At 36.6% G+C, this 15,414-nt stretch overlaps 1 protein-coding gene across 10 annotated transcripts in view; it reads right to left on the bottom strand.

Moving 5' to 3' along the window:
• The window catches only part of Pcm1 (pericentriolar material 1), a 100,476-nt gene that overhangs the window by 64,454 nt on the left and 20,608 nt on the right, over nucleotides 1-15,414 (bottom strand). For 7 of the 10 annotated variants that reach the window (XM_070016329.1, XM_070016335.1, XM_070016332.1 and 4 more), the window contains 6 exons: nucleotides 13,518-13,627; nucleotides 11,262-11,478; nucleotides 6,325-6,523; nucleotides 5,075-5,248; nucleotides 4,104-4,261; nucleotides 3,776-4,014 (listed from right to left, as the gene is read on the bottom strand). In XM_070016329.1, coding sequence (XP_069872430.1) covers nucleotides 3,776-4,014; nucleotides 4,104-4,261; nucleotides 5,075-5,248; nucleotides 6,325-6,523; nucleotides 11,262-11,478; nucleotides 13,518-13,627 — 1,097 coding nt within the window. The remainder of the gene's footprint in view (nucleotides 1-3,775; nucleotides 4,015-4,103; nucleotides 4,262-5,074; nucleotides 5,249-6,324; nucleotides 6,524-11,261; nucleotides 11,479-13,517; nucleotides 13,628-15,414) is intronic. The other 3 variants (XM_070016331.1, XM_070016334.1, XM_070016338.1) reach the window with 1 other exon arrangement.

Here is a 15,414-nt window from a genome sequence, read left to right as displayed (position 1 = left end):
AATAAAAGCTAAAATTAAAAAGAGGACTAGGGCTGGGAAGGTAGCTCAGTGGTAGAGTGCTTGCCTTGCATGCATGAAGCCCTGGGTTTGATTGCTCAGCACCACATAACCAGAAAAAACCATAAGTGGTATTATGGCTCAAGTGGTAGAGTGCTGGCATTGAGCTGAAGAGCTCAGGAACAGTGCCCAGGCCAGAGTTCAGGCCCCACAACGGACTGCCCACCCCCCCCAAAAAAAAGGATGACTAAAATTTCAGGTGGTAATATAAGAATGCCTCTACAACTGAAATATTAATAAGCTATTGTATTAAAAGATGACAGTGACTGACTAAAGTATTATCATTTTAAAATATACTTCATCACAGACTAAGGAACTAAAAAAGGTGAGTCTTACAAGACATGTAAAGTTTAATATTTGGAATTTTCTCATCTCTGATTTATCATTTTTGATCTCAGAACATTCCCTAAAACAAGTTTGATTTACATAGGCCTGATAGTGAACTGGGAAGGTAGCTCAGTGGTAGAGTGTTTGCCTCACATGCATGAGGTCCTGGGTTTAATTCCTCAGCACCACATAAACAGAAAAAGTCAGAAGTGGCTCTGTGGCTCAAGTGGTAGAGCACTAGCCTTGAGCTGAAGAGATCAGGGACAGCACCCAGACCCAGAGTTCAAGCCCTACACATGTACATATTTATGAAATTAAGTTAATTTAACTATAATCCACCAAAAATTAATTCCTCATTTCTTTTTTTTTTTTTTTTTGTCGGTCGTGGGGCTTGAACTCTGGGCCTGGGCGCTGTCCCTCAGCTCTTCAGCTCAAGGCGAGCGCTCTACCACTTGAGCTACAGCGCCACTTCCTAATTCCTCATTTCTGTTGTAGTATCCAATTTAAAGTTGTACATCTGAAAAAAAACTTGCAGGAAAAGTCATTTATAATAAAAGAACATTCAACAGAGCACAAATACTATCATTTGCTTTAGAAACTTTTCCCCCCCAATGGTAATATTGGTTGGGTCCTGGTAGTTCATTACTTTAATCCCAGGAGGGTGAGATCTGAGAACCACAGTTCAAAGTAATTCCAGGCAGAAAAGTCCATGAGATTCTTATCTCCAATAAATTACCAAAAAAGCTGGAAATGAACCTGTGGCTCAAGTGGTAGGGTTCTAGCCTAAGCCTTGAAGAAAAGAAGTTCAGAGACAGCACTCAGGCAGAGTTCAAGCCCCAAGATTGACTCAAAAAAAACTAACAAAACACACACACACACACACACACACACACACACACACACACTCTCTCTCTCTCTCTCTCTCTCTCTCTCTCTCTCTCTCTCTCTCTCTCACTCTCACTCTCTAACAAAAACAAATAGTAATGGTGTAATCAGAATTTCCAGGACATTCAGAGAATTCTTAAGTGATTCCATTCTGCATAAGCAATGAATGTTAAGTTTAGTAACCTTCCAGATACACATTGTATGTAGGCAAAATAAATACACATATTTGACTCACATTTCTATGTGTTGTTCATATTGCCTTACATATCCAATCATGTTCATAAACATATTTAAGTATCCTCTTTCCTCAACAGCATTTGAGGAGGGTGGGGGAGGGAGAGGGAGAACTCAAGGCCTTGAGTTCTGGTAAGGCTTGCTTTCTCACAGTGGGTATTCTACTACTTGAGTCACAATTCCAACCCAGTTTTTTTCTGGTTAAGTCTCTCACAGACTTTGCTGCCGAGGCTAGCGACAAACCATAATCCTTGAAACCTCAGCCTCCTCCTAGGATTGTGGGAATGAACCACTAGTGCCTAGAGAACAGCTCTTCCTCTAATAGCGAAAATCTGGAAAAGCCAAAGGTTAATCTTACTAATGGTCAATAAAGATATAGTATAGTAGCCAGGCGCTGGTGGCTCACGCCTGTAATACTAGCTACTCAGGAAGCTGAGATCTGAGGATCGCAGTTCAAAGCCAGCCTGGGCAGGAAAGTCCATGAGATTCTTATCTCCAACAAACCACTAGAAAACCAGAAGTGGCGCTGTGGCTCAAGCGGTAGAGCTGAGGAGCACAGGGACAACACCCAAGTCCAGAGTTCAAGCCCCAGGACCAACAACAACAACAACAACAACAAAGATATACTAATATAAAAACATTCCATCAAAGGTTAGAGGAAATAAACTCACTTATACATAAATTTTAGACAATAGTCACTCTGAAGAGTCATTGAAGTGTCCTTTAAATAAAAATGTATATGAATAGAAATACTCTTAATTTTTCATATATATTGTACAAAAACACAAAAAGGCCTGTGTAAGAAGGTTCACTGGAGCAGTTTATAAAAAGAAAAAGTTGGAAACCATAAAAGGATGTATCAGTAAGATGGTATAACTAAAAGTTCACATACATATGTACTGTGTATATATGTGCAATATTGCAAATATTTTAATTAGCTGTAAAATCACATTTATAATTACGTTTATAATTACAGCTGACAAAAGTTCTTCAAGACACTGTACAGGAGGAAAAAAAGCAATAAAATGTGCATTGTATAAGTTAGAACCACTTATTTAAAATAGGTATATCCTCAATGTGAAAATGTACAATATTTACATGCACAATGAACGTAAACAACAATTTATAAACCTCTAAAGAAGTTATGAAGGCACATCAAGGAGTTTAGGCTGGGCACTGGTGACTTACATCTATAATCCTCAAGAGGCTGAGATCTGAGGATTGTGGTTCAAAGCCAATCTATGCAGAAAAGTCCAGGAGATTCTTATCTGTGTCTCAAGTGGTAGAGTACTAGCCTTGAGCAAAAGAACTCAGGGACAGCATCCAGGCCCAAAGTTTAAGCCCATGACATCCCCCTCCCCCCAAAAAAATTATGATTAATAAGTTCTAATTTTAATTTTTTGGCTTTACTAAGAAACCATATAAATTGTCTTCTGTTATATCAAAGAAAATGGTTAGATATATAGGCCTTAGTATGAGAACATCTAAATGCTGTAGGGCATAGCTTTATAACCTATTGTTTATTACCTTTGGTAATATTATTTGGTGGGGCTGGGAAGGTGGCTCAGTGGTAGAGCGCTTGCCTTGCATGCCTGAGGCCCTGGGTTCGATTCCTCAGCACCACATAAGCAAAAAGCAAAAAGCCAGAAGTGGCGCTGTGGCTCAAGTGGTAGAGCGCTAGCCTTGAGCTGAAGAGCTGAGGGACAGTGCCCAGGCCCAGAGTTCAGGCCCCACAACCGGACCCCCCCAAAAAAAATATATATATTATTATTTGGTAATATTATTACCAAAGGTAATAAACAATATATGTTTTATCTATTTAATATCTATCTACTTTACTGCATGACAAAAGGTTGAAGTCATCAGCAAAAAAACTTGGTTTAGTAAATAAGACTATACTGAAACATAGTAATGCTCATGTGTTTATACATTAGTGCTACTTTTACATAAGAAGTTGTGAAAACTGAATACAATATGAGTAAAATATCTATACTCATCATTAACAGAAAATGTGTGCTGATGTTTGTATAGTATAGCAGTCTTTAAAACTGCCAGATTAAAAAATAAATGGAGGACTGGGATTATAGCTCAGTGGTAAAGTGCTTGCCTAGCAAGTGTAGGAACTTATTTGCCTAGCAACCTTGGATTAAATCCCTGTTACTGGTATAAAAGAGAAGAGAAATGTACTATCATAATTATAAACAACAAAATAGCCAAACATATAAATTTTACTTTTTAAGATTGTATTAACAATTCATCATGTATTATTTACCTGCACCATAGCAACAAGGTCTTGTAGCTGTCGAAGTTTCTGTTTTGCAGCCATAAGTCTACTAATCTTCTGTTCAAATTCTGCATCTTCTGGAGCCTCATCAACCAGACTGCTTCTATGACTTGATAATGAAGCTCCACTTACTCCCTCTTCTTCTGCTTCTTCCTCCTCTTCCTCATCATCTTCACCTTGTGCTGCATGCATCCCCTGTTCTCCTTCTCTATTGTATCGACAGTCTGCTAAAAACGTCATTCAAAAGAGAACTGATGAAAGAAAATCCAATTAAGAATATCAAGGCAAAACCATCTCTGAATATAGACCACCATACCTAAAGGAGGAGGCATATTTAGACCCCTGATGTTGGCAGCAGATCTGTTATTAATTTCACAATTTGAATTAACTGATCTCCCATCTCTATTATTAGAAACACACTGTGTATTACTATTACTATTTACTTCATTCCAGGTGGCAGATACTTGTGGATTTCTGGGAGAAAAAAGAAGAAAGCCTGCAGTTATTTAAGGTTAAAAAAATAATTAAGGGTTTAAGAGCTTTAATAAAACAGCTTAAACTAAGAGTAACATTAGCTATCTTTTTGTCAGTTGTGGAGCTTGAATTCAGGGTCTGGGCATGCTGTCTCTAAGCTATTTTGCTCAAGACTAGCATGCTATTACTTTGAGCCATAGTTCCATATCTGGTTTCCTGGTGGTTAATTGGAGATAAGAGTCTCACATTTTCCTGCTGAGGCTGGCTTTGATCTCAGCCTCAGATCACAGCCTCTTGACTAGCTAGGATTAGAGGCATTTGGTTTGCCTGAATATTTAATACTTTATATATTTAACAGCGATGGATAAACTTCGATTTCTGTTTGTTTGGGTTGGTTGTTTTGATTTGCATTTCCTTTATGGCCAGGAATGTAGAGTTTGGCTCTTGGCTATCCATTTTAAGTTCAAATTTTAAGAAGTGTATGCTTGCTTTTCATTAACTTTTGTATATGTGTTACTTGGAAACTTATGGGGAAAGACATCTGAAAATAGGTATAGAAAAGTGCTAAATTTGATACTACTTACACTTTACTTACATTTAATCTGACAGTAACCTTATTAAATTACTATAGGCAGTACTTCCCTATTTCTCTGAAGATGTTAAGAATGATTACACTGCCCTACTTTGTTGTGAGCTTGCAAGGGAAAAACTTAAAAGCAAATAGTAACCACGTCATTGAGGCATTTCCCCCACACTGAGAAGTATTAGGTTCAGATGAATATGTTGAGAAAAAAAAACAAACAATATCCTTACCTAATATTTGTAACAGGTTCAGAATTTTCATGCTCAGAATCATATTCTGACTCTTCAGTTTCTTCATCTTTTGTGTTTTCATTTACAGTATCTATCATCATATCTGATGTTTGTTCATAATAATGAACTAATTCTCTTAGTTCATTCAATCTCTTACGAACTTCATTTAACTTCCTGATTAAAAAAAAAATCTAGTATCAACAGCCATTTCAGAAAAAACAAAGAAAGCATGTACTATCTACACACAATAGCAACCAGAACTAAATGCCCAGTAGATCTATCCATAAATGATAACAGCAGAAAACGCAATGTCAAAATACATCTGTTTGCCAGGTACTGGTAGCTCATGCCTGTAATCCTACCTATTCAGGAGACTAAGATCTGAGAATTGTGCCCCAAAGCCAGCCTACCCAGGAAACTCCAGGAGACTCATCTCCAATTAGAAAACTGGTAGTGGAACTGTGGCTCAAACTGGTAGAGCACTAGTCTTGTGACAGTGCCAGACCCTGAATTCAAGCCCTACAACCAACCAAAACAAACAAAAATCTAAGTTTATCCATAACTGTTGAATACAAAAAACATTAACTATTCAGGCAAGTCAGATATGCTGACATTATTGAACATATATAACTTTCCAAATTTGTCTTTATATAAAAAGACCTATAAAATATGTAATACTTTAAAAAAAAGTAACAAGTTTGTTAAGTCTTCTACAAAGTGTCAGGATCTATATCACTTTTTTAATCCTTAAAAGCCTTTATGAATTGAAATGTTCACTGTAACTCCATAAATATGCAAAATTATTATGGGTCAATTACATCAAAAGTATATTAAAAAATTTTATGGACAAAAACATTATTCCTATTTTGCAGTAGGGAAAACAATTAGTAAGGCTAAGTTATTTGTCCATACTCACAAGAACCTTATACAAGAAAATTTTTAGGACTATGTATTATTCTAGAACCTGGGCTCTTATCATTTGAATATAAAATATTTTACTTACAGTTCTAGCTATTTTTGATCTTTTATTGAAAACTAAAAAAGTATCTGTTCACAAACTACCTGGATTAAAATGACCCATTTCCCTTTGAAACTTTTAAAATGCACATATAAAACACACATGCACACACAGATACAAAACATACCATAATATCATTTAAGAACAAATTTTCAATAGATAAAAAAGAAAAAATTTATCCCCATTATCTAATTCTAATCTATGTCAACAATGATAGTAAAAAATGTTTTACTGGAGTTTTTCAGTTGGATTTAGATGGCCTTCATTTTCACTCTCATTCTGAGAAACTAGAGAAGCTGCAGGGTAAGGAACAGCTGTAAGGCTACTGGATTCTCCATTGACAACTGGTGCCAAGCCTACAGAAGCAGAAGGTGCTGAAGTTGTACTTCTCTGATCCCCAGTCCTTTGTGGAGAGGCTGAAGAAGGCACAACTGCAAAAGAGGGAAAAAATTTACCATTAAAAAAAAAAGTTACAGGCTGGGAAGGTGGCTCAGTGGTAGAGCGCTTGCCTTGCATGCCTGAGGCCCTGGGTTCGATTCCTCAGCACCACATAAGCAGAAAGAAAAAAGCTGGAAGTGGCATTATGACTCAAGTGGTAGAGCCTTGAGCTGAAGAGCTGAGGGACAGCGCTCAGGCCCAGAGTTCAGGCCCACGACCGGACCAAGAAAAAAAAAAGTTACCATAAATAAACATGGCACAAAATAACACACCCTTTGCTGATACAAATATAAAACCAAAATCATTATCATCTTAAATTCTGCAAATTTAGATATTAGAAACTTATGGATATCAGGACACTTAACTGAATACTCCACAACTAAACACATCAAAATATGTAGAAACATTTGTACTTCCCTTCCAGTCATTTTACATTTACTGTTTCGGGGTTAAAACAGAAAGAGGGAATGTATAAGAAATTGATACAACTGTATGTACATTAGAAAAATAATAGAAGAGCAGTAGGATAACCCTACTTCTAGGTTAAGTTAAATAAGGCCAGTATGTCTGAAGTGCAATACACAACAATTTGCCAAGCTTGGCTGATTTAGGTCTGAGTTTCTCAAGTCTACAGTCTACAAGAATTACATTTAGCTGATAACATACGTTATTTACACACAAACTGATTAGAGAAGGATACACTTAGGGAAGAATCCAAACACCTCTGAACAAGTACTATTTGTCAAAACAAATTCCAGGAAATGGAAACATGTTTTGTTGTTGTTTTTGTGTTTCATTTTGTATTGGGGCGGGGGAGTGGAGGAGTGGATCCCACAGAGAAAAACACAGGAATGGAGGAAGGGTGAACAAATATAGTCATTGTATTCAATATACATTATGCAACTTGTGGGGAGAACGGGAGGTAAAAAATTCAGGAAAGCAAAGAAAGGGGTATTATTGCCTAACAAGCACTGTACTCATTACCTGACTTGAAATTGTAACTCCTTTGTAAAACTCCTTGATAAGATCCATTAAAAGAAATGGAAAAACAATTACATATAGCTTCCAAGATAGAAAATTTCTTATTTCAGGGCACAAAGCAAATATATAATCTGTCAGGCATCAACACCATGAAATACTACTCAATAATACAATTTCCCAGTTAGGTAAACAGCTAATCCTTTACAGTACTTAAATTTTTTATGACTTTTCTATCCATTACATAGAAGATACTTTATACCTTCTAGGGAAATTAATGATTAAGAGTCTGTACTTTCCTACCTCTGACTACTTCAAAACTATTCCTATTTATCTTTTATCATTTTTTTAAAAACAGAGGGAAACAGGGAAAAACATACAACAGCGGGACCCATCAGCTACACCGGACATTGATCAAAACGAACTAAGCAACTCAATGGCAGCATGGGAGGGAAGGAATGAGAGGGAAATAGGGAATAGCTGACACTAAGCAAAAAGAAAATGTAGATATCACCTGATGTGGAAGAAATAGCTATATTGTCAAAGCTCACAGAATCCACAAACTTTTTTTTTGCTGGTCGTGGGGGCCTAAACTCTGGGCCTGGGCACTGTCCCTCAGCTCTTCAGCTCAAGGCTAGCGCTCTACCACTTGAACCACAATGCCACTTCCAGCTTTTTCTGCTTATGTGGTACTGACCACTGAGCCCACTAAGCTACCTTCCCAACCCCAGAATCCATAAACTTTATAGACCACGATAAAGACAATTTGCCTCATGAAGGTTAGAATGTGTTTATGACTTTAACTAAGTATCTCTATCTAACAAGACTATGAAATTTGTGAAATGTAATCACTTAATCACAATAGAAAAAACTTTTAAATGATAAAAAATAAAAGGAGTTGTACAAAGAGGTTAAAATTCCTTAAGTCAGGTTATAAGTACAATGCTGCTTGATCAGTGTCACCCCTTCCTTCATTCTCCCCCATTTTCCCTCCCTTGCCCCTATCCCCAATTATATAGTTTGGTTTTTACATAATGTACATTGAATATAATATTAGGCTCCATTTGCTCACCTTTCTTCCCTCCATTCATGTGTCTCCCAAGAACCCTCCCCCTAAAAAAACATGTTTCTGCTTCCTGGTGTTCATCTTGATAAACAGTACATTATTTGTTCAGATGAATTACACCTGTGGACTCCTCCCCTAATTATACCATCCTTTAGTCTGTATATAAATGCATATGTTATTATGCATGTTTGTATTTTAGACCCGTGCTGTTTGTCTCTCTGAGCTTGATTCTATGTCTATCCATTTCCCTGCAAATGACATGTTCATTCTGATAGTAAAATTCCACCATGTATATGTATCACATGTTCTTGATCCACTTATCCATTGTAAAACATGTTTCTATAACTTGACTATTATAAATAGTATGGCAATAAATATGGATGTGCAAGTGTCCTTACTGTATCCTGACTTATAATAATACTCTGGGTAGATGCCAAAGAGTGGTATCATTATATCACAATAGTTCTTTGTTTAGTTTTTTTGAGGAATCTTCCAAGTGTCTCTCAGGGTGATTGTAGTAGTTTACCTTTCCACTAACATTATAGGAGGGTTCCTTTTTCCTCATCCCCACCGGCATTTTCCTATTCTCAATGCTGGCCAATCTTACTTTTGATTGCATTTCTTTTGTGGCCAGGAATATAGAACATTTCCTCATGTGTTTATTGGCCATTCCTACTTCTGAGAAGACTCTACCTATTTATCTTTTTTATCAAAGGGACCTTCATTGATCGCTTCTACCTTGTTTTAACTGTTGTCAACTGGTATCTTCACTTTATTTCTTCACCATTCCACTTTTTCCCCCACTACTTTCAAAGTGTTTCCCACTGTTAGAAAAAATGACCTCCTACTGTCATCTAAGCAGAGTGGTACTTTTTTATATTTTAATCAAGGCTATAAATACAACTTTAAAATTTTAAATTTTTCTTAGTTGTGCTTCTCTTAGGAGAAGAGTTGGTTTTTAAGGCAGAATTGTTTGGTTAACTGTGCTGGTACTGTGGCTTGAACTCAGGCTATCACTTTCTCACTTAGCTTTTTCCCTGTAGCTGGCACTCTACCACTTGTGTCACAACTCCAGTTCTGGGAAATTTGTTTTCAGGGGAAGAACTAAGCTTCTCTTGACAAGGTAATTATTAGGACAGTAATTGAAGACTACTGACTAGGTAACCAGTCAGACCATCCAGATAGTATAATTTAGTGTTAGCATGTGCAAGGCCCTGGGATCAATCCCCTGAACCAAAAGAAAAAAACAAAACCCATTAATATGCAACTCTGTGGAACAGAAGATAGTTCACATTTTCCTGTATAGCTACATCTGCCTGAGTTGACTATTTATATTGCTATATACACATTTTAAACATTAACATAATTCCAACGGTTTTGTTTTAAACTTCTTTCATATAAGTATTTCATACCTCAAAAATTTTTGTCTACACACTACTAAATCTATTTGACCATTTCTGTTATTTTTATTCTAATTTTTTTTTCAATTATGGGTTTTAATCCAGAGATTCAAGCAAGCTAGGCTCACTTTACCACTGTGCCACACTCGCAGCCCAGAATTTCATGGTTTTTAAACCAAGGTACAAACTAGACTAGTTTTACCCTAGGTAACTTTTTTTTTGTCAGTCATGAGGGGTTTGAACTCCGGGCCTGGGCCTTGTCCTTACCACTTTGAGCCACAGCACCACCACTGGTTTCCTGGTAGTTAATTGGAGATTGGAATCTCATGGGCTTTCTTGTCCAGGCTGGCTTTGAACTGTGATCCTCAGATCTCAGCCTCCTGAGTAGCTAGGATTACAGGCATAAGCCACCAGTGCTGGCTGAATTTTGTTTTTTTGTTTTTGTAAAGGTGTTATACAGAGGGGTTACAGCTACGTAAGTCAGGTACTGAGTACATTTCTTTTTGAACAGTGTCACCTCTTCCCTCCTTTTCTCCCAGTTTTTTCTCTCTTCAACCCACACAAGTTACATAGTTCATATTCCACATTATGTCTAGTGAGTATCACTGCTGAATTAGTACTACCCTTTATCCCACCATTTCTGTGCTTCCCCTTCTTTTCCCTTCCCCAAATCAAATATACTTACATACAAGACAAAAAGGCACAGAAGCAAAAACCCCAGCTAACATGTTTAATAAGATTTAAAAAGGCAGTATTAAGCTGGGTGCTGGTGGCTCACACCTGTAATCCCAGCTACTCAGAAGGCTGAGATGTAAGAATCATAGTTTGAAGTCAACTCAGCCAGAGAAATCAGAGACTCTCATTTCCAAATAATCACCAAGAAGCCAAAAGTGGAGACTCAAGTGGTAGAGTATCAGCACTGTGCAAAAAAAGTAAAGGGACAGAACCCAGGACCCAGAGTTTTCAAGGCCTAAAACTGTCACCAAAAAGGGCAGTATTATGTCCTGTGCCACAAAATTATCTTTTCTTCTACCTTTCACTTATCCAACTCCTACCAACTTTTCAAGTCCAACTTTATTTTTCCCTTTTCTGAACCAACTTACCAGATCATATATGTTACCATACACCGGCTTATTATTATTCTACGTTCAAGTTACCTTTCCACAAAAATTATAAATTCTCTAAGGAACTACAGTCACTCATCAAGTACTTATTAAACAACTATTGTGTGTCAAATAGCAAACTTAGTAGTCTTTTATGTAATATTGCTAAACCAGATTTACGTACATGTTGAATTGTTCAGATGCTGATCTCGAAGGGTATGAAGTTCTCCCAGCAATTTGTCCATTTTTTGTTTTTTTTCCTGTAGGACTCTCATTTTGCTAAAAAGCTGAACTTTCTCATCAGGTGAATGTTCTGAACCAGATGGATTTCTGCTCTGGGAAACCTCTCTAGTTAATGATAGACTTTCTGCTTGTCTTCTGTTATCTGGGACAGATGGAGGCTTAAAACAAAAGTAACAAGAGACAGACAGATTAAGAAAAAATACATTAAAAGTTATTATTTCCAATTTAAAAATTTAAAAATGGCTCTGTAATCCTAGCTACTCAGGAGGCTGAAATCTGAGGATCGTGGTTCAAAGCCAGCCTGGGCAGGAAAATCGGTGAGACCCTTATCTCCAATAAACTACCAGAAAACCGGAAATGGCACTGTGGCCCAACTGGTAGAGAACTAGACTTGAGCTGAAGAACTGAGGGACAACACCCAGGACCAGAGATCAAGCCCCATGACCACCACCACCAACAACAAAAAACAACATAAATTCTATTTGCGAGATGTATTTACCTAGGTCACACTGGTGGATAAGTAGATTCCATTTCTATTCTCAAAGTAAGTTACTATTCCTGCTGTGCCATTATCACATATATGGCTTTATATGCACATAGGTATACTGACCTTGGGTTCACTGGACATAGCTGTTGTCTAAATCTAAATTAAGTACTAACAATGCCATATGTTATATAAAATAAACTTACAAAAATCTCTCTTGCTATCTTCTTAGAACCACTCTAAACTTTAACTTCCCAACCTATCAAACTTCCTCCTCTGTGTTCCTCTTTTTCTTTTGTTTTTATTTTTTTGCCAGTCCTGTGGCTTGAACTCAGGGCCTGAGCACTGTCTTTGAATTTCTCTGACTCAAGGCTAGCACACTACCACTTGAGTCACAGGAATACTTCCAGCTTCTTCTGTGGTACTGAGGAATCGAACTCAGAATTTCATGCATGCTAGGCAAGCACTCTACCACTAAGCCCCATTCCCAGCCCTCCTCTTCTTTCCTAAGAAAACTTATGAAGGGTTATGTGGCTCAAATGGCTCAAGTGGCTCAGGTGGTAGAGAACCAAACTAGCGAACACAAGGTCCTGAGTTCAATCCCCAGGGCAACTAAAAAAAAAAAAAAAAAAAAAAAAAAGTGGTTTCAGGAAATAACTCCTTCTGGCATGGTACTATGTGCGATAAATTTTTCTATTTGGGAAGATGGAAGGATTGTGGTTAAAGGCTAGCCTTCAAGTGGTAGTATATGTTTGTAATACCAGCTACTGGAGAGGCTAGCCTGGGCAAAATTACAAAATATTATCTGAAAAACAAACTAAAAAATGAAGGACTAGGGTGGTAAACCAAACTATATTTGCAGACTTTTAGTACTCAGTCTCAAGTAATGCCAAAAAGAATTACAAAATGGACAATTTCAAGAATACTTTTCTCATATATATTTTTATTTGGGAACATCTCTATGTGTACTAATAAAAAATAAAGTAAGCAACAGCTTCTCAGCTTCTTAAACTTTTCACTCATTAGCTAATTACTGGAATTGCTATGTAGGCTTTCACCCTGTATTCATAGAATTAATTCATTTTATTGTTCACAGTAATTTATTTTGTTTCTGGTGTCTTGCTATTAATATAATGTCATAATATTCTTATACTTCTCCTCTTGTAAGCATCTGGGTTTCTTTAGCATAGGCTGTAATGAGTCAATACACAAAAATTATTAAGTATTGCCAAATAACTGTCTAAAATGATTAGTTTCAGTTAGCAAGAAGAAAGAAAACACTACATCTTCAATCAATCTTGTTTTCCAGTGAAAATAAAATCCCATGTTGAGGCAGGACTATCTAGAGTTCAAGGCCTACCTAGGCTACACAGTGAGACTGTATCAAAAGGAAAAAAAAAAAGGTACTTCCTTGGAACTGTTAGTAAAATACAAGGACAAAGACTTAAACCTAACTCAAGTCTTAAAGCTTATGACCATCCAGTCTTCTAGACAAGAATGAATTCTAGGAACAAACAAAAAGAATATTTCAAAATACAGTCCCTGTAAAAACAGCAATGAAATCATATGAAGGGTGGGAGGCCACTCAAATACTATGAATCATAATTTTAAAAGTAAAAAGATTCCATGAAATTAATTTTTTAACAATTGTGCCAAGAGAGTAACTATTATGATAAAATTATAAACTCTTATCAAACTAAAAAATTAAGTTACCTGAGAATCACGAAGCTGATTATGAAAATGCTGAATTAAATCATTCAATTCTTCATTTAGTTCAGATGTGATACTGACTCCAGATAAGCTACCTGAAGTTTCTGTAGCAACTGGAAAGAAAATGAACAACTACTGGTTAATGTAAGTCAACTTTTAGGACATGGACATAAATTTTGAGAAAAAATAAAAAGCAAACTAATAATTATAAACCAGCTTATGCTCTTATTTGTCAGTAAATCATTTTATTAGAAGTTTCTATTTAACCAAAAAAAAGATAAATGCAAACTCGTTTAGAGTAGTTCTTTTTCTGTTTCAACATACAAGGAGGGATGGGTCTTTTTCTGTTTCGACATACGAAGAGAGATGATCTATTACACTCCGATTAACAATAGTGACTCAATGATGAAGAGTGGTATAGCATGTCTATCAGTTCTTTGGAGGGAATAATGGGTAAAATGCATATTGAAAAACTACAGATGTCCTCACATGTCTCAATCTCCAACTATTCCAATAAAACTAATGCTGTATTACATGAGCTGGTAATCTTTTGTAAAGGTTAAAATGGCAAATGTATTTGATTTATTAAGAAATACTGGCTTTTTTTTGACTACTCATAGGGCAAAAGCACTGTAACCATTGATAAGTATGAACACTGGCTGTATCCCATATAATGTTCTAAAAGCAAGCCAAATTCCACTAGTCATAAGCCTACAAAAATAGGTATTTCATTGTAGTTGGCTGTGAAGTAAATCATACAAAAAGACCCTGGATTTTGTCTTCTTCCAAAAAAGCACTTTCCTGATGACAATTCTAACAGTTACTACTATACTATTCAACGTCCTCAGGCGCCCTTTTACCACTCTAAACTTTCTAGCTGTAAAACTTTCTAGCTGTAAGGGAGACACTGACTATAATATAGTTAGAATCACAGGGCTGACAAAATACATGTATTAGTATAAACAATTTTTAGAAAAGACAGAAATTATAGTCTAAATAACTCTTATGTAACTTTCATCGTAGTTGTGTCATCTCTCAGAAGGTTTAATACTACAAAAACTTGCTTTTCATATAACTACTGCAGTATTTACCTGGAAAATTTCATTAATACAGTAGCAAATCTGTTTTAACATTACTAAAATTTAAAAATTGTATATAAAGCTAGACTGGTGGCTCACACCTGTAATCCTAACTACTGAGGAGGCTAAGATCTGAAAATTGTGGTTCAAAGCCAGTCCAGGCAGCAAGGTCTATGAGACTCCTATCTCCAATAAACTACTCAGAAAAAGCCGGAGGTGGTACTGTGGTTCAAGTGGTAGAGCACTAGCTTTGAGCACAGAGAGGCTCAGGACCAGAACCTAGGCCCTGAGTTCAAGCCCCATACCCAGCAAATAAATAAATATATATAATAAATTCAAATTTAATCTCTTGTTCATTGTACTCTTATTCCCTAATGCATGATAATATAATATTTAAGTACATATATATGTGTGTGTTTTTGTATGTGTATATATGTGTGTATGTGTGTATGGAATACAAATTTCACATTTAGAAATGTAAAAGCCTCTAGCTGAGTGCTGATACAATTCTTATCTACTCAAGAGGCTGAGACCTGAAAGATCCTGAGATTCAAAGCCTGCCCAGGCAGAAGAGACTAAGAGACATTACATCCAATTAACCACCAAAATGTCAGACTGGAGGCATGGCTCCAATGGTAGAGGCTCCAGCTATATGAGACAAAGCTAAATAAGACTATGAATCCAGCTGGGCACTGATAGTTCATGCCTGTAATCCTAGCTACTCAAGAGGCTGAGATCTGAGGATCATGGTTTAAAGCTAGATAGGAAAGTCTATGAGACCATTATCTATAATTAACCACCAGAAAATCAGAAGTGGCACT

Source organism: Dipodomys merriami, unplaced genomic scaffold (genome assembly GCF_024711535.1).
Source record: "Dipodomys merriami isolate MVZ:Mamm:240054 unplaced genomic scaffold, mDipMer1.0.p SCAF_12, whole genome shotgun sequence".
In the NCBI taxonomy this organism is placed as follows: domain Eukaryota; kingdom Metazoa; phylum Chordata; class Mammalia; order Rodentia; family Heteromyidae; genus Dipodomys; species Dipodomys merriami.
The sequence above is the reverse complement of the archived record's forward strand: the minus strand, read 5'-3'. Positions and strand labels throughout refer to the sequence as shown.